At 35.2% G+C, this 26,946-nt stretch overlaps 1 protein-coding gene across 5 annotated transcripts in view; it reads left to right on the top strand.

Moving 5' to 3' along the window:
* LOC143256403 (serine/threonine-protein kinase BRSK2-like) overlaps positions 1-26,946 on the top strand; it is a 90,833-nt gene that overhangs the window by 9,969 nt on the left and 53,918 nt on the right. For 2 of the 5 annotated variants that reach the window (XM_076513602.1, XM_076513601.1), the window contains exon 2: positions 8,069-8,163. The exons of 2 other annotated variants lie outside the window; for them this stretch is intronic. In XM_076513602.1, coding sequence (XP_076369717.1) covers positions 8,069-8,163 — 95 coding nt within the window. Of the gene's footprint in view, positions 1-8,068; positions 8,164-8,247; positions 8,284-26,946 lie in introns of those variants that run through there. One more of the 5 variants, XM_076513604.1, reaches the window with a different exon arrangement.

Genomic DNA, 26,946 nt, shown 5'->3' with positions numbered 1-26,946 from the left:
GATTGATCAACATATCACACCATTAAACATCTGCATGACTACATGAAGAGAAGTTGGAGAACCTATTTCACTATTTCTACACGTGGGTAAGGTCGCATGGATTGATCAACATATCCCACCGTTAAACACCTGCATGACTACATGAAGTAAAGTTGGAGAGCCTATTTCACTGTTTCTACACGTGGGTAAGGTGGCATGGATTGATCAACATATCACACCATGAAGAGAAGTTGGAGAACCTATTTCACTGTTTTTACACGTGGGTAAGGTAGCATGGCTTGATCTACATATCCCAGCATTAAACATCTGCATGACTACATGAAGAGAAGTTGGAGAGCCTATTTCACTGTTTTTACACGTGGGTAAGGTAGCATGGATTGATCAATATATCCCACCATTAAACATCTGCATGACTACATGAAGAGAAGTTGGAGAGCCTATTTCACTGTTTTTACACGTGGGTAAGGTGGCATGGATTGATCAACATATCACACCATTAAACATCTGCATGACTACATGAAGAGAAGTTGGAGAGCCTATTTCTCTGTTTCTACACGTGGGTAAGGTGGCATGGATTGATCAACATATCACACCATTAAACATCTGCATGACTACATGAAGAGAAGTTGGAGAACCTATTTCACTGTTTTTACACGTGGGTAAGGTGGCATGGATTGATCAACATATCCCACCATTAAACATCTGCATGACTACATGAAGAGAAGTTGGAGAACCTATTTCACTGTTTTTACACGTGGGTAAGGTAGCATGGATTGATCAACATATCACACCATTAAACATCTGCATGACTACATGAAGAGAAGTTGGAGAACCTATTTCACTGTCTCTACACGTGGGTAAGGTGGCATGGATTGATCAACATATCACATCATTAAACACCTGCATGACTACATGAAGAGAAGTTGGAGAGCCTATTTCACTGTTTTTACACGTGGGTAAGGTGGCATGGATTGATCTACGTATCACACCATTAAACATCTGCATGACTACATGAAGAGAAGTTGGAGAGCCTATTTCACTGTCTCTACACGTGGGTAAGGTGGCATGGATTGATCAATATATCCCACCATTAAACATCTGCATGACTACATGAAGAGAAGTTGGAGAGCCTATTTCACTGTTTTTACACGTGGGTAAGGTGGCATGGATTGATCAACATATCACACCATTAAACATCTGCATGACTACATGAAGAGAAGTTGGAGAGCCTATTTCACTGTTTTTACACGTGGGTAAGGTGGCATGGATTGATCTACATATCCCACCATTAAACATCTGCATGACTACATGAAGAGAAGTTGGAGAACCTATTTCACTGTTTTTACACGTGGGTAAGGTGGCATGGATTGATCTACATATCCCACCATTAAACATCTGCATGACCACATGAAGAGAAGTTGGAGAGCCTATTTCACTGTTTTTACACGTGGGTAAGGTGGCATGGATTGATCTACGTATCACACCATTAAACATCTGCATGACTACATCAAGAGAAGTTGGAGAGCCTATTTCACTGTCTCTACACGTGGGTAAGGTGGCATGGATTGATCAATATATCCCACCATTAAACATCTGCATGACTACATGAAGAGAAGTTGGAGAGCCTATTTCACTGTTTTTACACGTGGGTAAGGTGGCATGGATTGATCTACATATCCCACCATTAAACATCTGCATGACCACATGAAGAGAAGTTGGAGAGCGTATTTCACTGTTTTTACACGTGGGTAAGGTGGCATGGATTGATCAACATATCACACCATTAAACATCTGCATGACTACATGAAGAGAAGTTGGAGAGCCTATTTCCGTGACATTTTTTCACAGATAACCGACGTATGACAAAGACAACAAATGACGACACAGGGTAATGTAATGTACTCTAGTCGCTAAAATAAAAAGTTCTCGTTAAAAATCGTATGATGTCGTCATTTGTTGCAATCAGCTCTGCAGATAAACTGATGAATGTTACGACTTAGAGCTAGCGAAGCGTTGGAAAACTGTTAGGCCTAACGATTGTGACAAAAGTCACGAAATTTTTAGATATTTTTTACTTGTACAGCATGGTGTTTCAAATAATTTTAAGACAAGTTTTGGTACTAAATGAAAGACCTCGTAGTAAATAGCTTTTGTGAGACAAAAGTAGATCTCAATTCATTAAGCGTCTGATTTTAGATCCGCAATGGATAAGTTAAGAGTAATGCGTAATTAATACATGCATATGTAATATATATGTATACGTGATTTTAATAAAACGTATGACGTGGCACATATCATACATCACTGTAATGGTTTTCATGTTGTTGTAGCTGGATAAGTTTGATTCAAACTGTTTAGGACACGTACGGGAAGGAAGCATCAGTTTGGGAATCTACGGTAGCCCTCTATAGGCCTACTGTTACATTTAAAATACCGGCTACATTGTGATTCAATTAAAATATCACTTTGACCAGATACAAAATATTAGTTTCGAAACTAATCATTCATGTTTTACCTTTCTTAATTTTTTTTAATCTCTTCCTGTCAGTCCTGTCCATTCATAACATCTGGCTTCGTAGAACTAAACTAAAATAATAGCTAGATGCGTAAGCTGTGTTTCATAGAGAACACGTGGGATATATGGTGACTCAATGTATAGTCTCTTACATGTTAATTTTCGCTGCGACGTGTTTTGAAACTAACTCTGTACCTCGTATATACATATATATTTAGTTACGTTGAATTTCATATAGTAAAGTGTGCCGTAAATACCAATGTTAAAAAACAAACATGTTAAGTTTACTTGGTTATCGTTTTCGATTAACCTCTGCCGATAAACGTGAACTGACCGGTGTTTCAGGAGTATTACTTTTAAAATTTATATTTCCAGAAGCGCACAATCGCCCATCTCACCTACATAGGAACAAAGTGAAGAAACGTAACAGTTACAACCATCCATCTCACCTACATAGGAACAACGTTGAGAAACGTAAAAGCTACAAACGAGTGTAATAAAAAGTTTAACTACATCTACAAACGTAGTCTAATTTAATCATTTATAAAGTTTTTATCTTGAAAAATTGGATCGAGTTCCAAAATATCCATTGAGTAAACTGTTCAACGTCGTTATTGGTAGTTTACCTAAATCCCTGTACTTTGTATCAATTCGCCCAACAATGCACTTCTAGGCTATTTAATGCTATATAAATTGGTTGTCAAGACGACGAAACCATCAATGGGCAGCGAAGTAAATTCCAGGATGAAGTTCATCTGTCACCTCAGCTGTTACTGTCAGTTGAAAGATGTTGAGAACCTCTCGGACCTACTCATCTATGATATCGTTGTATCACATTTTGTGTCAACTTTAAGGTGTGCTTCTTCTTTGTTTTTATATGTATAAAAACGGAAATAATGTTGTCAGCTCCAGATAAGATAAGCTGAATATAAAACCTTACGTTTGTGTTCGAGAACAATCTATGATGAATGTTACTTTCTTCACCAAACCAAAATAACAAAACATGCTACTTTACTCAAACTAACCAGAACAATGTAACGTGTATTCCACAACATTTAACCTCAAGGATCTTCCTCAAGTTTGACACTCCTAAAGTTTGACACAGCTTATTTTGAATCAGTTATTAAGTATTGTACACTTTTAAACTATTCAATGGCCGACACATACCTGAGGATCACACATTCTACTCCTGTTATGAGATAAATTATTCAGATGCTCACCAACACCTATAGGACCACAGATCCTACACCTACAATAAGTTAATTATTCAATTACTAACCAACACCCAGAAGACCACACACCCTACACCTATAGTATGTTAATTATTCAGTTACTGATGAACACCTATAGGACTACACAACCTATACCTGTAATAAGGTAAATTATTCCAGTGATTAACCAACACCCAGAAAACCACACATCCTACACTTGTAATAAGATAAATTTTTCAGTGATTAACCAACACCTACATGACCACACATCCTACATCTGTAACAACATAAATTACTCGGTGATTAGCCAACACTTATTATATCACACATCATACACCTGTAAAAAGATAAAATATTCAATGATTAATCAACACCTATAGCACCACACATCCTACACTTATAATAAGATAAATTATTTAGTTACTGACCAATATCTATAGGACCACACATTCTACACCTATAATTAGATACATTTTTCAGTTACTGACCACACATCATACACCTGAAATAAGATAAATTATTCAGTGATTCACCAACTTCTATAGCACTACACATTCTACACCTCTAATTAGATAAATTATTCAGTTATTAACCAACTCCTATAGGACCACACCTTCTACAGCTAGAATCAGATAAATTATTCTGTGATTAATAAACACCTATATGACCACACATCCTGCACCTGTCATACGATAAATAATTCAGTGATTCACCAACGCCTATAGGACCACACATCCTGCACCTGTCATACGATAAATAATTCAGTGATTCACCAATGCCTATAGGACCACACATCCTACACCTACAATAAGTTAATTATTCAATCACTGACCAACACCTATAGAATCACTCAACTTACACCTATAATAAGATACATTATTCAGTGATTAAACAACAGCTATAAGACCACACATCCTACACCTGTCATAAGATAAATAATTCAGTGATTCACCAACACCTATAGGACCACACATCATACACATATAATATTAATTATACAGTTACTGATCAACCTCAAAAGGACAATATGTCCTACACCTGTAATAGGATAAATTATTCTGTGATTAACAACACCTATAGGACCACACATCTTACACTTGTTACAATATAAATTATTCAGAGAGTAACCAACACCTGTAAGACCACACATTCTAAACCTATAATAACTTAATTATTGAGTTACTGACCAACACCAATGAAACCACACATCGTACATCTATAATAAGATGCATTATTAAGTGATTAAAGAACAGCTATATGACTCCACACCAGACACTATAATATGTTAATTATTCAGTTATTGACCAACCTCTATAGGATAATACGTCCTAACCAGTAATAGGATAAATTATTCAGTGATTCAATAACACCTATAGGATTACACATCCCACACCTATAATAACGTAAATTACTCAGTGATTCAATAACACCTATAGGATTATACATCCCACACCTATAACAACGTAAATTATTCAGTTATTCAATAACACCTATAGGATTACACATCCCACACCTATAATAACGTAAATTATTCAGTGATTACCCAACACTTATAGGACCATATGTCCTACTCCTATAAGTTAATTATTGAGTTACTGACCAACACCTATAGAACCAGACATCATACGATTATGGTAAGATAAATTATTCAGTGATTAACGAACATTTATAGACCCACACTTCCTACACTATAAGTTAATAAACCAGTTACTTACCAACACCTGTATGACTACACATCCTACACTTGTAATAAGATAAATTATTCAGTGGTTACCCAACATCTATAGGACCACACATTCTACACTTCTAATTAGATAAATTATTCAGTTACTAACCAACTCCTTTAAGACCACACCTACATCTAGAATCAGATAAATTATTCTGTGATTAATAAACACCTGTATGGCCATACGTCCTACTCCTTTAATAACATAAATTATTCAATGATTCATCAACACCTATAAGACCACACATTGTACACATGTAATAAGATAAATTATTCAGTTATTGACCAACGTCTATAGAACCACACATCCTACACCTGCAATAAGATAAATTATTCTGTGATTGACAAACAGTTAAATAATCAAACTTCCTACACCTATCATAAGATGAATTATTCAGTGATTAACAAACAGTTAAATAATCAAACTTCCTACACCTATCATAAGATGAATTATTCAGTCACTGACCAACACCTATAGGACCACAACTCCTACACCTATTATAAAATCCGTTATTCAGTTACTAACCAAGACCTATAGGACCATACTTCCTACATCTGTAAAATTAATTATTCAGTGATTACCCAAAACCTATAGGACCTCACATCCGATACCTAGAGTAAGATAAATTATTCAGTGATTAATCAACATCTATAGAACCACACATCCTACACCTATAATAAGTTATTCAGTTACTGACCAACATCTATACAGCCACACATTCTACATTTATAATAAGATAAATTATTTAGTGATTCCAGCCTCGACTTTCATGATAATAATCTGTATAATGGAGCTGAATATCCAAAGTATTTTCAGCATTATAAAAATGACAGTCAATTCCATTAATCGCCTTAAACCTTCATACTCAACCCTTTTGAAAGTAGGTTCCGCTGGCTGGTTTCTATCTGATCACAGTATGACAATTCTAGGTTCCGCTGGCTGGCTGGCTGGTTTCTATCTGATCACAGTATGACAATTCGGGACGGCTATAATCGAACTTTAACATAACTGTTTAGGCCCATATTGTGTGAAAGGTGTCGTATGTGTCATAACTCTCAAATACTGTTTTATGGATAAAAAAACATTCAAATGTTAACAGTAGCTCAACGATACGTGTGAATGCATCTAACGCTTAGAAAGTGAACCCAAACCCAGGTTGGTGCTTGGTACTAATGCTTAACAAATATTTTGTTGAAAATATCTTAGCTTATAGATATCACCTCTGTTACATTTAAAGTCCTCGAATGAAACTTAAGTCTTGCTAAAGAGACACTAAAAAAAAAAAAAACACTTTCCCACATTCACTGTTCCTAGTTTTACAGCCCTTGGATTTAATGTATGTCTTGGTAAAGAGACTGAAAAAAACAAATAACGTATTTCCTTTAGGACACTTGTTCTTGTAGATTAGTCTAAAGTTAAAATATTAACACAGTTTAAAGAGTCAAGCCTTTCTTAACCTTGGTATCCCAGCTAAATAAAGAGAGTCATTTCTAGATATTTATAAGTACAAATCATTCCGAGATAATTTGCTCACCCCTACAGTATCAATTTCACAATAAATGAGAAAGATAGGAGGGAAAAAGTGTATTAATCGTTAGATTGGTTGCTTAGCAACGGGATAATCAGTTTTACGTGCCGCAGCCTTTTGTCTGCACGAGTTCTGTCTTGATGTCATGTGTTTCATATTAAATCTTACCCGTGTGTTTTCGACTCATTTATTTCGCCAGAGAAAGCTTGATTTCATTACAAATAATCTTACATTGCTTAGCGTCAAACAACATTTTCAATTCGCCTACATTCGATGTAAGATAAGGTTCGAGATTCTTTTTATGATGCTAGGAAACTGGAGAAAAGGCTCCATTGACGTCAGGAACGTCTGTGTATTTATGTATATAGTTTACTCTTGATTGGCCTTGATTAAAATAAAATTTTAAAATGATTTTTTTTTTGTTGTTATTGCATCAAATGTTCATAAAGTATGTCAACAACATGTACTTTATATTTTCTGCGTTGTGAATGTTACGTCATATTATTGTATACATTCTGCGTTGTGAATGTTACGTCATATTATTGTATACTTTCTGCGTTGTGAATGTTACGTCATATTATTGTATACTTTCTGCGTTGTAAATGTTACGTCATATTATTGTATACTTTCTGCGTTGTGAATGTTACGTCATATTATTGTATACTTTCTGCGTTGTGAATGTTACGTCATATTATTGTATACTTTCTGCGTTGTGAATGTTACGTCATATTATTGTATACTTTCTGCGTTGTGAATGTTACGTCATATTATTGTATACTTTCTGCGTTGTGAATGTTACGTCATATTATTGTATACTTTCTGCGTTGTGAATGTTACGTCATATTATTGTATACTTTCTGCGTTGTGAATGTTACGTCATATTATTGTATACTTTCTGCGTTGTGAATGTTACGTCATATTATTGTATACTTTCTGCGTTGTGAATGTTACGTCATATTATTGTATACTTTCTGCGTTGTGAATGTTACGTCATATTATTGTATACTTTCTGCGTTGTGAATGTTACGTCATATTATTGTATACTCTCATTGACAAATTAGGTTGAACACTCACTTTTCTTCTTCAGGTTTGGTGAAACTTGGTGTTCATTGTGTAACTGGAAGAAAGGTAGCTGTGAAGATCGTGAACAGAGAAAAGCTCAGTGACTCCGTTCTGAGAAAGGTGGGTGTCAGACTAGCTGGGTGACTCCGTTCTGAGAAAGGTGGGTGTCAGACTAGCTGGGTGACTCCGTTCTGAGAAAGGTGGGTGTCAGACTAGCTGGGTGACTCCGTTCTGAGAAAGGTGGGTGCCAAACTAGCTGGGTGACTCCGTTCTGATTGAGGTGTGTGTGAAATTAGCTTGGTAACTCCGTTGTGATGAAGGTGGGTGTGAAACTGTAGCTCTGTGTTTCCGTTCTGAGATAGCTATGTATAAAACTGTAGTTTTCTGACTCCATTTTGGTGTTGGTCTGAATTTCGCGCAAAGCTACACAAGGACTCTGTCTGCGCTAGCTGCTCCTAATTTAGCGGCGAAAGACTTAACGATAGTCATCAACACTCACCCCCAACTCTTGGGCTACGCTTTTACCAACGAATATTGGGATCGACAGTCACATTATAACACTCCACGGCTGAAAGGGTGAGTACGTTTGGTGGGATGAGGATTCGAACCCACGACCCTCAGATTGCGAGTTGTCAAACACCATAACCACCTGGCTATGCCGGGTCCCACTCCGTTCTGAGAAAGGTATGTGTTTGAAGTTGCTAACAGAAGAGACTCAGTCCTAAGGATCTAATGGTATTTTGAAAATTATAAAGATAATTTATTTCTTAAACAAAACAAAACACATCACTAGAGACCAATGACCAGACGTCTCTTGCACGAGACAGGCAGCTTTTTTACTCTTCTTGACCAATCCGTACTTCTTCAAGCTGCGAAACAGAACAAAAATTGTGTTTGTTATAAGCTGAGTTTTATACATTATTCAGTGAGAGGATCGTCTAACCCAGCTTAACACGTGCTCTACATGACAATCTTATGTGACGTAATCCTCTATAAAATACACTCGTGCAAATATGAGTTTACACGTGAATTCGACTTGGAATTTGTAGTTGTTCCTTTAAAAAAAATCTTTTATATTTCAGTAAACAATTTGACATCATGTTTCCTTCCTCTGTTTTGTTATGAACTATCACACGTATTCATCTTCTCTCGGGTTATTATGTTGACTTGTAGATGACTTTGTCGGTCCGTGTATTCTGAACCCATTTAAACAAAAGTGTAATTTACATGTTTGTCACTTCTTTACTGGATGTTCATAGAAGTAACCTTCCCTCTGACTTGTCCTTCGATTTTAAACTTAAATGATAAGAAGACGAAAACCTATTTAACTAACGGAGCCTCTAAATTATAAAACAGTTTCAGTTTTATAGTTTAAGTATTTGTTTTTCTACTTTCACAACAGGCCATTGTTACTACAATATTTGGTTTTACTTTTACTGCTAAGCAAGAGGATATAAAAACGATTGTTAGAACGTATTATAACCAAAACGCACTTGATTTTGTATACATTAGAAGTTTTTTATGTAAAGAAGGACTTTTTTGTTTTCGTTAAATTGCTTCACTATTAATATCCGCATGCACGTGCACGTTTCTTTCCCATGTATTTTTTCGCATAACGAAATACACGTGCATGTAGATAAGCAATAATAGGCTGGTGCAAACTTTCAGGGTGCACTTCGTGTGTTTGTAAAATATTAGGTGGCCAGGTTATTTCATCTTGGAGCTATGGTGCTCACGTAAACACAGAAACGCACGTGCGCGAGTCTGTTTGTCTGTGAGTTCTATCTGTATATAAGGAACCCCACGTGGGTTTTGATAGCTTGTTTCGTTACAAAGATGCGCATGCAAGTGAGCGCGCACGTGATAAGATTCAGATCCTCAGGGCTCACTTAATATTGGTGTAAAATTTCACGTTTTTAAAATCTTTGCGGTTGGTGCTACGACAGTCACAAATTCGAGTGTGGTTTTGCATTAGCTTGCTTCACAAAAAGATACACTTGCGCAAGCACGTAGATAAGTAATAATAACCAGGTTCAAACCCCCAGTGACCAGTTAGAATGGGTGCAAAGTTTTATATTTCTAAGTTCTTTAGTCTAGGAGCAATGGCGGTTACATACTGTTTTCAATGTGGATTTTTGCTTGCTGACGTCACGTACCTCACACGTGCAAAAGTAATAATACCAAGGTGAACAGTCTCACTTAGTATGTGCTTAATTTCAGGTTTCTAGGTTCTTTCATATTGGGCTGACGGTGGCCACACATAGACCAACTTACACACACTTTTATAATTATAGATTATGTCGAACTACTGGAAAGTTTGTTTTTATGCGTTATTTTAATTATGGAAAAGCATATCTTTACGTAAATATTTTGATACTTCGTGTTTAATTGCGGGAAAAACTACAGTTTTTGTTATAGGCAATATTAGGCTTAATTTTGTCTGTTACAGCATTGTTTCAAAGTAATGATATAAGATAAAAGGCAGACTATTTGGAATTTGGAGGAACTACAGAACTAGGATTAACACCGAACATAAATTTTGTTGTCTTCTGGTTTTCTAGCTAATGAAACCTTCAAATATCAAAAGCTGTAAACTCCAGTTTCTACTTAGTTTCAAAACTTGTAATCTCCAATATTAATGACACTTCAAAAGCTGTAAACATCAATATCGATCTGTTCAAAAGCTGTAAACGTCAATATCGATCTGTTCAAAAGCTGTAAACATCAATATCGATCTGTTCAAAAGCTGTAAACATCAATATCGATCTATTCAAAAGCTGTAAACGTCAATATCGACCTTTTCAAAAGCTGTAAACGCCAATATCGACCTATTCAAAAGCTGTAAACGTCAATATCGACCTATTCAAAAGCTGTAAACGTCAATATCGATCTGTTCAAAAGCTGTAAACATCAATATCGATCTGTTCAAAAGCTGCAAACGTCAATATCGACCTATTCTAAATCTGTAAACGTCAATCTCTACCTATTCAAAAGCTGTAAACGTCAATATCGATCTGTTCAAAAGCTGTAAACATCAATATCGATCTATTCAAAAGCTGTAAACATCAATATCGATCTATTCAAAAGCTGTAAACGTCAATATCGACCTTTTCAAAAGCTGTAAACGCCAATATCGACCTATTCAAAAGCTGTAAACGTCAATATCGACCTATTCAAAAGCCGTAAACATCAATATCGATCTATTCAAAAGCTGTAAACGTCAATATCGACCTTTTCAAAAGCTGTAAACGCCAATATCGACCTATTCAAAAGCTGTAAACGTCAATATCGACCTATTCAAAAGCTGTAAACGTCAATATCGATCTGTTCAAAAGCTGTAAACATCAATATCGATCTGTTCAAAAGCTGCAAACGTCAATATCGACCTATTCAAAAGCTGTAAACGTCAATCACTACATATTAAAAAGCTGTAGACGTCAATATCGACCTGTTCAAAAGCTGTAAACGTCAATATCGACCTGTTCAAAAGCTGTAAACGTCAATATCGATCTGTTCAAAAGCTGTAAACGTCAATATCGACCTATTCAAAAACTGTAAACGTCAATATCGACCTGTTCAAAAGCTGTAAACGTCAATATCGACCTATTCAAAAGCTGTAAACATCAATATCGATCTATTCAAAAGCTGTAAACATCAATATCGACCTATTCTAAAGCTGTAAACGTCAATCTCTACCTATTCAAAAGCTGTAAACGTCAATATCGATTTATTCAAAAGCTGTAAAGATCAACATCGATCTGTTCAAAAGCTGTAAACGTCAATATCGACCTTTTCAAAAGCTGTAAACGTCGATCACTACCTATTCAAAAGATGTAGACGACAATATCGATCTGTTCAAAAGCTGTAAACGTCAATATCGATCTGTTCAAAAGCTGTAAACGTCAATATCGATCTGTTCAAAAGCTGTAAACGTCAATATCGACCTATTCAAAAGCTGTAAACATCAATATCGATCTGTTCAAAAGCTGTAAACATCAATATCGATCTGTTCAAAAGCTGTAAACATCAATATCGACCTATTCTAAAGCTGTAAACATCAATATCGACCTATTCTAAAGCTGTAAACGTCAATATCGATCTGTTCAAAAGCTGTAAACGTCAATATCGACCTATTCAAAAGCTGTAAACATCAATATCGATCTATTCAAAAGCTGTAAACGTCAATATCGACCTATTCTAAAGCTGTAAACGTCAATATCGATCTGTTCAAAAGCTGTAAACATCAATATCGATCTATTCAAACGCTGTAAAGATCAACATCGATCTATTCAAAAGCTGTAAACGTCAATATCGACCTATTCTAAAGCTGTAAACGTCAATATCGATCTGTTCAAAAACTGTAAACGTCAATATCGACCTATTCAAAAGCTCTAAACGTCAATATCGATCTGTTCAAAAGCTGTAGACGTCAATATCGACCTATTTAAAAGCTGTAAACGTCAATATCGATCTGTTCAAAAACTGTAAACGTAAATATCGACCTATGCAAAAACTGTAAACGTCAATATCGACCTATTCAAAAACTGTAAACGTCAATATCGATCTGTTCAAAAGATGCAAACGTCAATATCGACCTATTCAAAAGCTGTAAACGTCAATCACTACATATTAAAAAGCTGTAAACGTCAATATCGATCTGTTCAAAAGCTGTAAACGTCAATATCGACCTATTCAAAAGCTGTAAACGTCAATATCGATCTGTTCAAAAGCTGTAAACGTCAATATCGATCTATTCAAAAACTGTAAACGTCAATATCGACCTATTCAAATGCTGTAAACGTTAATATCGACCTGTTTAAAAGCTGTAAACGTTAATATCGACCTGTTGAAAAGCTGTAGACGTTAATATCGACCTGTTCAAAAGCTGTAGACGTTAATATCGACCTGTTCAAAAGCTGTAGACGTTAATATCGACCTGTTCAAAAGCTGTAGACGTCAATATCGATCTGTTCAAAAGCTGTAGACGTCAATATCGATCTGTTCAAAAGCTGTAAACATCAATATCGACCTATTCAAAAGCTGTAAACGTCAATATCGATCTGTTCAAAAGCTATAAACATCGATATCGACCATTCAAAAGCTGTAAGCGCCAATTTCTACGTATGAAAAGCTGTAAACATCGATATCTACCTATTCAAAAGCTGTAAACGTTAATATCGACCTGTTCAAAAGCTGTAGACGTTAATATCGATCTGTTCAAAAGCTGTAGACGTCAATATCGATCTGTTCAAAAGCTGTAAACATCAATATCGACCTATTCAAAAGCTGTAAACGTCAATATCGATCTGTTGAAAAGCTGTAAACGTCAATATCGACCTAGTTAATAGCAGCAAACGTCAATCTCTACCTTCAAAATCTGTAAACGTCAATATCGATTTGTTCGAAACCTGTAAACTCATGCTGTACCCCCCCTCCCAGTGGTTCAGCAGAAAGTTGAAGGTTCGTGACTATAAAATCCCAGTTTATACTTGTGGTGGGCACAGATTTCTACCTCTTAACAAAACAAACAAGTAAACCACAATCTCTATCTCATCTCTTAGCTCAAAACCCTTGATTTCCCTAAATTAAAACCTAAACAATCAACATTCAAAAACGTCTTCCTGGTCATCAGAGACGCGATCTAACTATTTGCTACAGTCAGTGTTAAAACTTTCCTATTTTGTATAATCCCGAACCAAATGAGTTGGATACCAATCTGCTTAACCCTTGGACATGTTTTTGTTTCTCATACTTCTACTCAAACGATAACCTTTGTACATTATAGCTACCAACCAGATGGATACCAATCTGCTTAACCCTTGGACATGTTTTTGTTTCTCATACTTCTACTCAAACGATAACCTTTGTACATTATAGCTACCAACCAGATGGATACCAATCTGCTTAACCCTTGGACATGTTTTTTGTTTCTCATACTTCTACTCAAACGATAACCTTTGTACATTATAGCTACCAACCAGTTGGATATCAATCTGCTTAACCCTTGGACATGTTTTTGTTTCTCATACTTCTACTCAAACGATAACCTTTGTACATTATAGCTACCAACCAGATGGATACCAATCTGCTTAACCCTTGGACATGTTTTTTGTTTCTCATACTTCTACTCAAACGATAACCTTTTACATTATAGCTACCAACCAGATGGATACCAATCTGCTTAACCCTTGGACATGTTTTTGTTTCTCATACTTCTACTCAAACGATAACCTTTTTACATTATAGCTACCAACCAGATGAGTTGGATATCAATCTGCTTAACCCTTGGACATGTTTTTGTTTCTCATACTTCTACTCAAACGATAACCTTTTTACATTATAGCTACCAACCAGATGGATACCAATCTGCTTAACCCTTGGACATGTTTTTGTTTCTCATACTTCTACTCAAACGATAACCTTTGTACATTATAGCTACCAACCAGTTGGATACCAATCTGCTTAACCCTTGGACATGTTTTTGTTTCTCATACTTCTACTCAGACGATAACCTTTGTACATTATAGCTACCAACCAGTTGGATACCAATCTGCTTAACCCTTGGACATGTTTTTTGTTTCTCATACTTCTACTCAAACGATAACCTTTGTACATTATAGCTACCAACCAGTTGGATACCAATCTGCTTAACCCTTGGACATGTTTTTTGTTTCTCGTACTTCTACTCAAACGATAACCTTTTTACATTATAGCTACCAACCAGATGGATACCAATCTGCTTAACCCTTGGACATGTTTTTGTACTTCTACTCAAACGATAACCTTTTTACATTATAGCTACCAACCAGATGGATACCAATCTGCTTAACCCTTGGACATGTTTTTGTACTTCTACTCAAACGATAACCTTTTTACATTATATCTACCACTGTAATTCAAGAGAATTATGTAAGGAGGTGGAAGACTAAAAAGTAGAATCGACCATAAAATCGATTACTTTGAATCCGACCCACTTGCTGGAAACTGAAGAGAGACGTAACATCGTCACAGAAATATTCTGCTAAGCTTCCAACTCCTCTTCAGATAGTTCAAATTATAAATGCTTTATTTGTAGAACTTGAATTTTCTAATTTAAAAACTGAGTAATTTTAATAATAAATATTTAAATGTTTAACGTATACGTTGAAATGAGTTTTTGATTTCAGAAACAAAAATTCAAGATTAATCAGAATTTATAATATCCTACAAAAACAGAAAACCCAGTGCTATGCAGAAGAGTGGCATTCATTCCTTAGTTTGGTATTTTCTGGTTATAATTCCTGTCACCTAAAATAGAAACCGTTCGTTCATCAGCAAATGTACACTGCTTTCTCACATTTCACTTTAAAGTTTATAGCATAAACCTTTGTGAATAATTCATTCGTGGATAGCTAGGGCATGGAAACTGGTCAGTCACAATAGGCTTTTATGGAATATTCAAGTCTCATTAGTGAAGAACCATTTGCAAACGAATGTTACGTTTACTCGCACCCTTCAACCACAACATAACCAGACGACCATTTTCGTTGATTCTAGAACAACAACATGTGGAGAAATATTTTCTTTTTTCCAAACAAGAGCTATACCTCACTGTGGAGCCAATCCTCAAGTGTATAATTTGATTTGGAAAAACCTTGGAACCAGATCTGTACCGCTTCCAATAAAAATACACGAAGTGTTTGTCAGTGGGGGAAAATATTGTATCAGCAAGAATAATCATTAGTGGATAGGTAAACAAATGCATGATGTGGAATGGTACCATCAATATGACAAGTACACAAATGTATGATGTGGAATGGTACCATCAATATGACAAGTAAACAAATGTATGATGTGGAATGTTACCATCAATATGACAAGTAAACAAATGTATGATGTGGAATGGTACCATCAATACGACAAGTAAACAAATGTATGATGTGGAATGGTACCATCAATATGACAAGTACACAAATGTATGATGTGGAATGGTACCATCAATATGACAAGTAAACAAATGTATGATGTGGAATGTTACCATCAATATGACAAGTAAACAAATGTATGATGTGGAATGGTACCATCAATATGACAAGTAAACAAATGTATGATGTGGAATGGTACCATCAATATGACAAGTAAACAAATGTATGATGTGGAATGTTACCATCAATATGACAAGTAAACAAATGTATGATGTGGAATGGTACCATCAATATGACAAGTAAACAAATGTATGATGTGGAATGGAACCATCAATATGACAAGTAAACAAATGTATGATGTGGAATGGTACCATCAATATGACAAATAAACAAATGTATGATGTGGAATGGTACCATAAATGCGACAAGTAAACAAATGTATGACGTGGAATGGTACCATCAATGCGACAAGTAAACAAATGTATGATGTCGAATGGTACCATCAATATGACAAGTAAACAAATATATGATGTGGAATGATACCATTCCTCATACGACAAGTAAACAAATGTATGATGTGGAATGATACCATTCCTCATACGACAAGTAAACAAATGTATGATGTGGAATGATACCATTCCTCATACGACAAGTAAACAAATGTATGATGTGGAATGGTACCATCAATATGACAAGTAAATAAATGTATGATGTGGAATGGTACCATCAATGCGACAAGTAAACAAATGTATGATGTGGAATGATACCATTCCTCATACGACAAGTAAACAAATGTATGATGTGGAATGATACCATTCCTCATACGACAAGTAAACAAATGTATGATGTGGAATGGTACCATCAATATGACAAGTAAACAAATGTATGATGTGGAATGGTACCATCAATATGACAAGTAAACAAATGTATGATGTGGAATGGTGCCATCAATATGACAAGTAAACAAATGTATGATGTGGAATGGTGCCATCAATACGACAAGTAAACAAATGTATGATGTGGAATGGTGCCATCAATATGACAAGTAAACAAATGTATGATGTGGAATGGTGCCATCAATATGACAAGTAAACAAATGTATGATGTGGAATGGTGCCATCAATATGACAAGTAAACAAATGTATGATGTGGAATGGTGCCATCAATATGACAAGTGAACAAATGTATGATGTGGAATGGTACCATCAATATGACAAGTAAACAAATGTATGATGTGGAATGGTGCCATCAATATGACAAGTAAACAAATGTATGATGTGGAATGGTACCATCAATGCGACAAGTAAACAAATGTATGATGTCGAATGGTACCATCAATATGACAAGTAAACAAATATATGATGTGGAATGATACCATTCCTCATACGACAAGTAAACAAATGTATGATGTGGAATGATACCATTCCTCATACGACAAGTAAACAAATGTATGATGTGGAATGATACCATTCCTCATACGACAAGTAAACAAATGTATGATGTGGAATGGTACCATCAATATGACAAGTAAATAAATGTATGATGTGGAATGGTACCATCAATGCGACAAGTAAACAAATGTATGATGTGGAATGATACCATTCCTCATACGACAAGTAAACAAATGTATGATGTGGAATGGTACCATCAATATGACAAGTAAACAAATGTATGATGTGGAATGGTACCATCAATATGACAATTAAACAAATGTATGATGTGGAATGGTGCCATCAATATGACAAGTAAACAAATGTATGATGTGGAATGGTGCCATCAATATGACAAGTAAACAAATGTATGATGTGGAATGGTGCCATCAATATGACAAGTAAACAAATGTATGATGTGGAATGGTGCCATCAATATGACAAGTAAACAAATGTATGATGTGGAATGGTACCATCAATATGACAAGTAAACAAATGTATGATGTGGAATGGTGCCATCAATATGACAAGTGAACAAATGTATGATGTGGAATGGTACCATCAATATGACAAGTAAACAAATGTATGATGTGGAATGGTGCCATCAATATGACAAGTAAACAAATGTATGATGTGGAATGGTGCCATCAATATGACAAGTAAACAAATGTATGATGGGAATGGTGCCATCAATATGACAAGTAAACAAATGTATGATGTGGAATGGTACCATCAATATGACAAGTAAACAAATGTATGATGTGGAATGGTGCCATCAATATGACAAGTAAACAAATGTATGATGTGGAATGGTACCATCAATATGACAAGTAAACAAATGTATGATGTGGAATGGTACCATCAATATGACAAGTAAACAAATGTATGATGTGGAATGGTGCCATCAATATGACAAGTAAACAAATATATGATGTGGAATGATACCATTCCTCATACGTCAAGTAAACAAATGTATGATGTGGAATGATACCATTTCTCATACGACAAGTAAACAAATGTATGATGTGGAATGGTACCATCAATGCGACAAGTAAACAAATGTATGATGTGGAATGGTACCATCAATATGACAAGTAAACAAATGTATGATGTGGAATGGTACCATCAATATGACAAGTAAACAAATGTATGATGTGGAATGGTACCATCAATGCGACAAGTAAACAAATGTATGATGTGGAATGGTACCATCAATGCGACAAGTAAACAAATGTATGATGTGGAATGGTACCATCAATGCGACAAGTAAACAAATGTATGATGTGGAATGGTACCATCAATGCGACAAGTAAACAAATGTATGATGTGGAATGGTACCATCAATGCGACAAGTAAACAAATGTATGATGTGGAATGGTACCATCAATGCGACAAGTAAACAAATGTATGATGTGGAATGGTACCATCAATGCGACAAGTAAACAAATGTATGATGTGGAATGGTACCATCAATATGACAAGTAAACAAATATATGATGTGGAATGATACCATTCCTCATACGACAAGTAAACAAATTTATGATGTGGAATGGTACCATCAATACCACTAATTCTAGAAACTACATCGACTGCTGTTTTTGGAGCAGTCTTGAAAGTGTCGTTCAATAGACTTAATTCTATTCTTGAAGAAAAATGATTGGCCGAATGGAGTCGCTTGTAAAATCTACTTATTTGAGACTGTTCACGTCTTACCAAAAGACTTGAGACACTAAAGACTCTTTGGAAACAGTTCTTTCAAAGCAGTGGTCAGTAGGACCATTTGAAGACTGTCATTCTTGTTCATAATGGCCATGGCCCAAAATGAAGCGAAAGGCCGTGAAATGTGTAGATATAAAATCGCCTCTAGCAAGTTATGATGTAGACTAAATAACAGTCATCTGTATATTTGGTCATCAAATACCTGATTCATTGGACTAAATAACAGTCATCTATATAACTGGTCATTGTTTTATAACAGAGGATTTTCTAAGATATTACCATTATCCAAATATCATTTCTTATGGATCTATATAAAAATATGGAAACAACCGCTACGTTTGGCACTCTTATATCCGCACTATCAATTTAAATGTCGTCCATCAAATCATTCCTCATATGGATTATAACAGCACATCTAACGTATAGTTGTATTTGGTACAAAAAACTTATAAAACAAGGTAAAATTTATTATACTTAAATTAGATTTCACACAAAATTAATAAAAAGACAACACTTATAGAAGCTACATTTTATAAACTTGTAAGTATCAAATGTATTAGTATAAACGTGATAGAATATGCTTATTCTGTGATTTATTGGTTTTACGCACGTGTAGTGAATTATAATAAAAATTACGTTGTATAATTAGAGTTAAGATCATACGTGTAAATTACAATTAAAATTCATCTCACAAAATATTTATAAATTACTATGAACAAACTGTGTTGGTTGTTTTATTGGTTGAGGACTTCTAGTGGCCTATTGGTATGTCTGCGGATTTATAACGCTCGAAACAGGGTTTTGATACCGTGGTAGGCAGAGTTCAGAAGCTGTGCTTAACTTTAAACAAACAAGTTCTTTGTTGAGAGTTTTTGTATGAATGAGTTTATTTTAAACTTAAAGTGAAAAATAATTAAAAGTACCAGTAGCTGTGGTATTTGTTTTTTATTCGCTGCAGGTTCGTACAAGAGGTTATTAATTAAAAGTACCAGTAGCTGTGGTATTTGTTTTTTATTCGCTGCAGGTTCGTACAATAGGTTATTTGGTTAGACCACGATCGTGAATGAAAGTGAAAACATTGCCGTGTTATTCGTTTATAACTGGACCTTGAGCAACAAATTATCTAAGGTTACCTTGTTTCTTGTTAACCACAAAGCTACACGGTTGGCCATCTCTTCTTTTCTTGCCTCAGGTATCGAATCCTGGTTTTTAGTGTTCATACTTGTCGCTGAGCCACTATTGAACTAATTACCTGAAATGTACCCCTAGTGTTTAACTTGAATTTTTTAAGCAGAAGAGATAAACCTTCTGCAGGAGCTATTTAAAGAGTTTTTGTTCGGGTACTTCAAACCCGGTAATCTTTCTTTAGAGCCAACTAAACACGTCACATTACGTCACGCAATACGTAGTGTATACAACAAGGACATTTCAGAAAGCGCCGACTGTTGGTTTTAACCCAGTTCTTCAGATTCCGGAGTTTAAACTGTAACAACAAATTACAAATCCTGAGTAGCGCACGAAATACGAGTGCATCACATAAAGCGCGTGTAAAATATTAACCAGGTATTAGCTGTATGGACCAAACCTGGAAAAAAAGGAACTCATCTGACTCGTATCAGCACCATTTTGTTGATTTGCAGCAACTATTTGTATAAGAAATGTTGAAAGAATAACCTAATCACACAATAAATCTTTCTACCTTAAAGTGCTTTTCACATTACCTCCAATATCTCAATATTTTACTTACTAAAGAGGAAACGTTCCGGTAGATGTCGCTTATTCTATTACATTGAGTTAATAATAAAGATTAATGAAAGCTAACGCTGGTTCGTATTCTGAGAAGTAGAGGTGTGATGGAACCACAGATGGATCACCAGAAATCAATGTGATGTGTGTGTGTTTTTCTTATAGCAAAGCTAGATCGGGCTATCTGCTCAGCCCACCGAGGGGAATCGAACCCCTGATTTTAGCGTTGAAAATCCGGAGACATACCGCTGTACTAGCGGGGGGCGTCAATGTGATATAAACAGTTTATGTTTGGGAAACACTCTTATTAAAGTTGTTTCGTCTTGAATTACGTTTCCTTTTAGAAACAAATCAAATTACGGCTGGAGGTAAAGAATACTACATTTTGTATTCACACACATCGCTACAAAAAAAACAAATATACTTTAAGAATCAATATTTACTAACAGTTCTTAATCAGCTCTGTGCTCCCTGTAGGCCGTCTTTCGAGCGGAGCTCTTTCGTAACTCTGATAAAATAACCACAGATACAGTTTATAAAATCCTGATAAAACTATTTTTAAACTAGCACTCTGATAAAATCTAGAATAAGAAGCATAATTGTATATTTCTTCTTTATAAGACGACCGTTTCGAGTGTTTATATGTTTCGTAGCTTATTGTTTTTGTACAGAAGATAACGAATTCATTCAGATGTTTCCACATTTCTATAGCAACAGAATATTGTGAACGTGTACCACAGCTTCCGCTCTTACCTTTCCGGAAGAAACTGGGATGTACGATTTCTTCCGATTCTGTAAATAGAGGGAGCTGCGTCTATTCATCGTTTACCACTTTCATATGCAAATGTCAAAGGATGATCTATCGAAAAGCTCTGTTTAACTATGTGTCGTATAGAAGTGTCTGTGAGGTAGAAACAAAGTATAGAAATGACTGGTTGAATACCACCATGTTGCTTTAGAAATCTTTTGTTGTGTTAACAACAAAAAGAAATGTTCTTGTAAGATAGAACACAGATTCCTTACAGTGGAAGTTAGATGTTAATAAATGTGTCTCTCTAAATAACTTTGTTCCTCTGAAGAAAAAAATATATTGTTAAAAACAAAATAAGCAGAAACGTGCATTGTTGTAAAGAGAAGAGATTACTTAGGATTGTAATAAACAGACAACCTTATTTATTTCAACAATTATAAGATATATCGTTCGTATAACTTTATACACGACTGTGAGGATAATACGTATATATTAGTTAAAGAGTTGAGTATTGATATATTAATAGTTTAGTATATGAGTCTGTGTAGTAAAGGGACGCTTTTATGTGGATTAGTAAATAGGTAAAGGAATAGTTGCTAACGTTTGTATAACAAATCATTTTTAAACACAAGTAAAACCTTTCAACAGTTTCCGTTATCTGTCCAAGTTCACTCTTGAAAAAACAAAAGTAAAACTTTCGAAAGCTCTTGAGAGATATTGAGTTTGTTTATAGTTTTTATTTATATGTTTCTACCATCATTGTACATCTGCTTCACAATCACAGTAATGAAAAGATAGGAATGCTAGTTGTACATCTGCTTCACAATCACAATAATGAAAAGATAGGAATGCTAGTTGTACATCTGCTTCACAATCACAGTAATGAAAAGATAGGAATGTTAGTTGTACATCTGCTTCACAATCACAATAATGAAAAGATAGGAATGTTAGTTGTACATCTGCTTCACAATCACAATAATGAAAAGATAGGAATGCTAGTTGTACATCTGCTTCACAATCACAATAATGAAAAGACAGGAATTTTAGTTGTACATCTGCTTCACAATCACAGTAATGAAAAGATAGGAATGTTAGTTGTACATCTGCTTCACAATCACAGTAATGAAAAGATAGGAATGTTAGTTGTACATCTGCTTCACAATCACAGTAATGAAAAGATAGGAATGTTAGTTGTACATCTGCTTCACAATCACAGTAATGAAAAGACAGGAATTTTAGTTGTACATCTGCTTCACAATCACAATAATGAAAAGATAGGAATGTTAGTTGTACATCTGCTTCACAATCACAATAATGAAAAGATAGGAATGTTAGTTGTACATCTGCTTCACAATCACAGTAATGAAAAGACAGGAATTTTAGTTGTACATCTGCTTCACAATCACAGTAATGAAAAGATAGGAATGTTAGTTGTACATCTGCTTCACAATCACAGTAATGAAAAGATAGGAATGTTAGTTGTACATCTGCTTCACAATCACAGTAATGAAAAGACAGGAATTTTAGTTGTACATCTGCTTCACAATCACAGTAATGAAAAGATAGGAATGCTAGTTGTACATCTGCTTCACAATCACAGTAATGAAAAGATAGGAATGCTAGTTGTACATCTGCTTCACAATCACAGTAATGAAAAGATAGGAATGCTAGTTGTACATCTGCTTCACAATCACAGTAATGAAAAGACAGGAATGTTAGTTGTACATCTGCTTCACAATCACAGTAATGAAAAGATAGGAATGCTAGTTGTACATCTGTTTACAATCACAGTAATGAAAAGATAGGAATGTTAGTTGTACATCTGCTTCACAATCACAGTAATGAAAAGATAGGAATGCTAGTTGTACATCTGCTTCACAATCACAGTAATGAAAAGATAGGAATGTTAGTTGTACATCTGCTTCACAATCACAATAATGAAAAGATAGGAATGTTAGTTGTACATCTGCTTCACAATCACAATAATGAAAAGATAGGAATGTTAGTTGTACATCTGCTTCACAATCACAGTAATGAAAAGACAGTAAAGTTAGTTGTACATCTGCTTCACAATCACAGTAATGAAAAGACAGGAATGTTAGTTGTACATCTGCTTCACAATTACAATGATGAGAAGACAGGAATGTTGGGTGTACCTGCTTCACAATCAGAATGATGAGAAGACAGGAATGTTAGGTGTACCTGTTTTACAATCACAGTGATGAGAAGACAGGAACGTTAGGTGTACCTGCTTCACAATCAAAATGATGAGAAGACAGAAACGTTAGGTGTACCTGTTTTACAATCACAATGATGAGACGACAGGAACGTTAGGTGTACCTGCTTCACAATCACAATGATGAGAAGACAGGAATGTTAGGTGTACCTGCTTCACAATCAGAATGATGAGAAGACAGGAATGTTAGGTGTACCTGCTTCACAATCAGAATGATGAGAAGACAGTAATGTTAGGTGTACCTGCTTTACAATCAGAATGATGAGAAGACAGTAATGTTAGGTGTACCTGTTTTACAATCAGAATGATGGGAAGACAAGAATGTAGATGTATCTGCTTTACAATCAGAATGATGAGAAGACAGGAATGTTAGGTGTACCTGTTTTACAATCAGAATGATGAGAAGACAGAAATGTTAGGTGTATCTGCTTTACAATCAGAATGATGAGAAGACAGGAATGTTAGGTGTACCTGTTTTACAATCAGAATGATGAGAAGACAGGAATGTTAGGCGTATCTGCTTTACAATCAGAATGATGAGAACACAGGAACGTTAGGTGTACCTGTTTTACAATCAGAATGATGAGAAGACAGGAATGTTAGGTGTATCTGTTTTACAATCAGAATGATGAGAACACAGGAACGTTAGGTGTATCTGTTTTACAATCACAATGAATGTTAGTTGTGTGATTTGTTGGTAGGATTTGTAAACAATTAGAAGAAATAAATATCTTCCAACTACTTTATCACACTTAGAAAAAAATCGGGAACAGTAAGACAGATGAGTTAATAATCTCTACAAAGCATCGTTGGTTTTAACAACAATCAGTTAGACTGTGTGCTTTTAAGTCTAAAGATTTTAATACCCGCAATGGGCATACCACAAATAGCCTATTAAGTTGGTTTATGCATAACCACAATGAGAGAGATTTACTAAACTAATTTAGTCATTATATTAAGTTTTATTTTCCTTCAAACTATAATAGTGTATTAATTACAGTTAGACTATGTATATAGTTTCAACTTGTTTCATTCTGGATAAGATAAAAACTGTTATATTTAGTCATTAGTGTATAAACATCCTTCAAGACACTGGTGCCTATTGGTGGAAACAGACTTCCCACACAAATAATTATATGTCGTATTTTGAGAAATCTAAAGCATCTTGTTGATGGGCTAGGCTTATTGAAAAGAACAAACACTGGCGTATACAAATTCTAAATTTTCATTTTTGTTGTTTCTCATAAACCTGAAGATCTTCCGTAGTTGTTACAGTTGATGTAGGAACTTCTTGCTACGTCATCAACATCTCATGTAGGCTCAGCTTCCCCAACCCCCAAGATTTTACTTAATTTACACCACTGCTTTATCATCGACTCAAAAGGGGAAAAAAATGTTTTACAAAATGTTCCAAAGTCTCTGTCAGGTGATTATCTAAAAATTAATTTATCATATTATTATTCTCGACTAGGTTCAAACCAGTTTCTTTGTAATTGTAGTTAAACAATCTTTGTATGGAATATTTTGATAGGCTTTTCTTGTGTTTCGATAAACATGAAATCGAAGTTATGAAAGCGAGTAGGTGATGTGACACAAACAATATTCTTAGAGATAACTTCGAAAACCTTGAGTGTAGAATGTAATTAGTGTCTCAGCTCTATCATCAGTTTTACTTTATGTTAAATACAGTCAACGTACAGATAAAATAGTGGCTCACTTTCAGCAAGAACTTAAATAGAAGTAATAAGTGGCACAAACCTGGTTGTACTTCTGTCTTCTGATACTTCTATAGAAGTAATAAATGGTACAAGTCTGGTTTATGCTTATAATACTTCTATAGAACTAATAAATGGTACAAACCTGGGTTGTACTTATGATACTTTTATAGAACTAATGAATGGTACAAAACTGGGCTGTGTTCTGTGCCTAACACAGGTAAGGAAGCCCTACTTTTAGTGTTACGTACCATTAAACAACTGGTAGGAGGGCATTCTGTGGAGGAAAAATAATTACATTACCCTGTGTCTCGTAAACAGAACGACCTTACGTTATGTAATGTCTTTCACAGGAAATTATGCGTTGTTCTACTCTCCAACTCATAATCTAGCGAAATAACTATAAAAGTCTAACCACAAGACCAACCAACGCGTCAGAACTCTCTGTTTATCAAATATTTGTGTTTTCCTCTCTCAAAGCGAATGGTAAGCCCCCTAGAAGCAGTAATTATAATTATCCTCGTTCCCTAAGCCTATTTAAATTAGTTTCACATTCCAAAAAGTCGAAAGTTGATCATTATGACGCCTAGGTCATAATATTGAATGTGTGTGGAGCGTGGAAACAATTAGATGAGCTTATAGAATGAAAGCACCCATTACGTTTCATTTAATATTATTAATATCTGTTTCTCGAGAAGCAATTGCTACCCATTAGGAGGTAACCAAGTTTGGAGTTATTTTAGAAGACGAGGCTTAGTGACACCTAGGGACATAATTACTCCCTGGTGACTTAGAGGAGAGTCCACGTTGTGCTGTATTAGACCGCGGGACTAATTATCTCAGACTATTATACGCAGCCCTAGTCCTGGCACGTGAATGGGTGACTTATTCTCCACTAATATTTCGAGACCTATCTAAACCAGATTTTCTGTAATTCCTTTCACGGATGACTTGTATCCTCGTATTAAGCCTATGGTGCGATTGTGTTGTGTTAGATAAGTTGAAATGTTTTCGAGTGCACGCGTTCAGGCCACAGTTATTAGAGAGCATCCTCATATAAAATACATTAAAAATGTGTGTTCGTTCTGTGTTTTCATTCTATTTTGGTATGGATCTCGCACAACAGGAAGGTCAATTTAAACTCGAAACATTTAAAATGTTCTTACAATCGCTCTTTCTGTTTGAAACTGCAGCATCGTTGTATGTGTGTGTGTTGGAGCCAATAACAGGCTGGTTCTTAAACTATAAATAACAATTTTTATACATCGTAACCTTAGTTGCCTTCTACTTCACGTGGTCGCTGTTTGTGTTTTATAAACTTAAACATGTGATCGTACTTTACTTATGTGTGAGCGACACCTAACGGTAGTAAGTTATAGAATGTCAGGTGAGGAATAAGAGC

This window comes from Tachypleus tridentatus, chromosome 7 (assembly GCF_004210375.1).
Source record: "Tachypleus tridentatus isolate NWPU-2018 chromosome 7, ASM421037v1, whole genome shotgun sequence".
NCBI classification, from domain to species: domain Eukaryota; kingdom Metazoa; phylum Arthropoda; class Merostomata; order Xiphosura; family Limulidae; genus Tachypleus; species Tachypleus tridentatus.
Note: the sequence above shows the minus strand (reverse complement) of the source record. Positions and strands in the feature narration are given on the sequence as shown.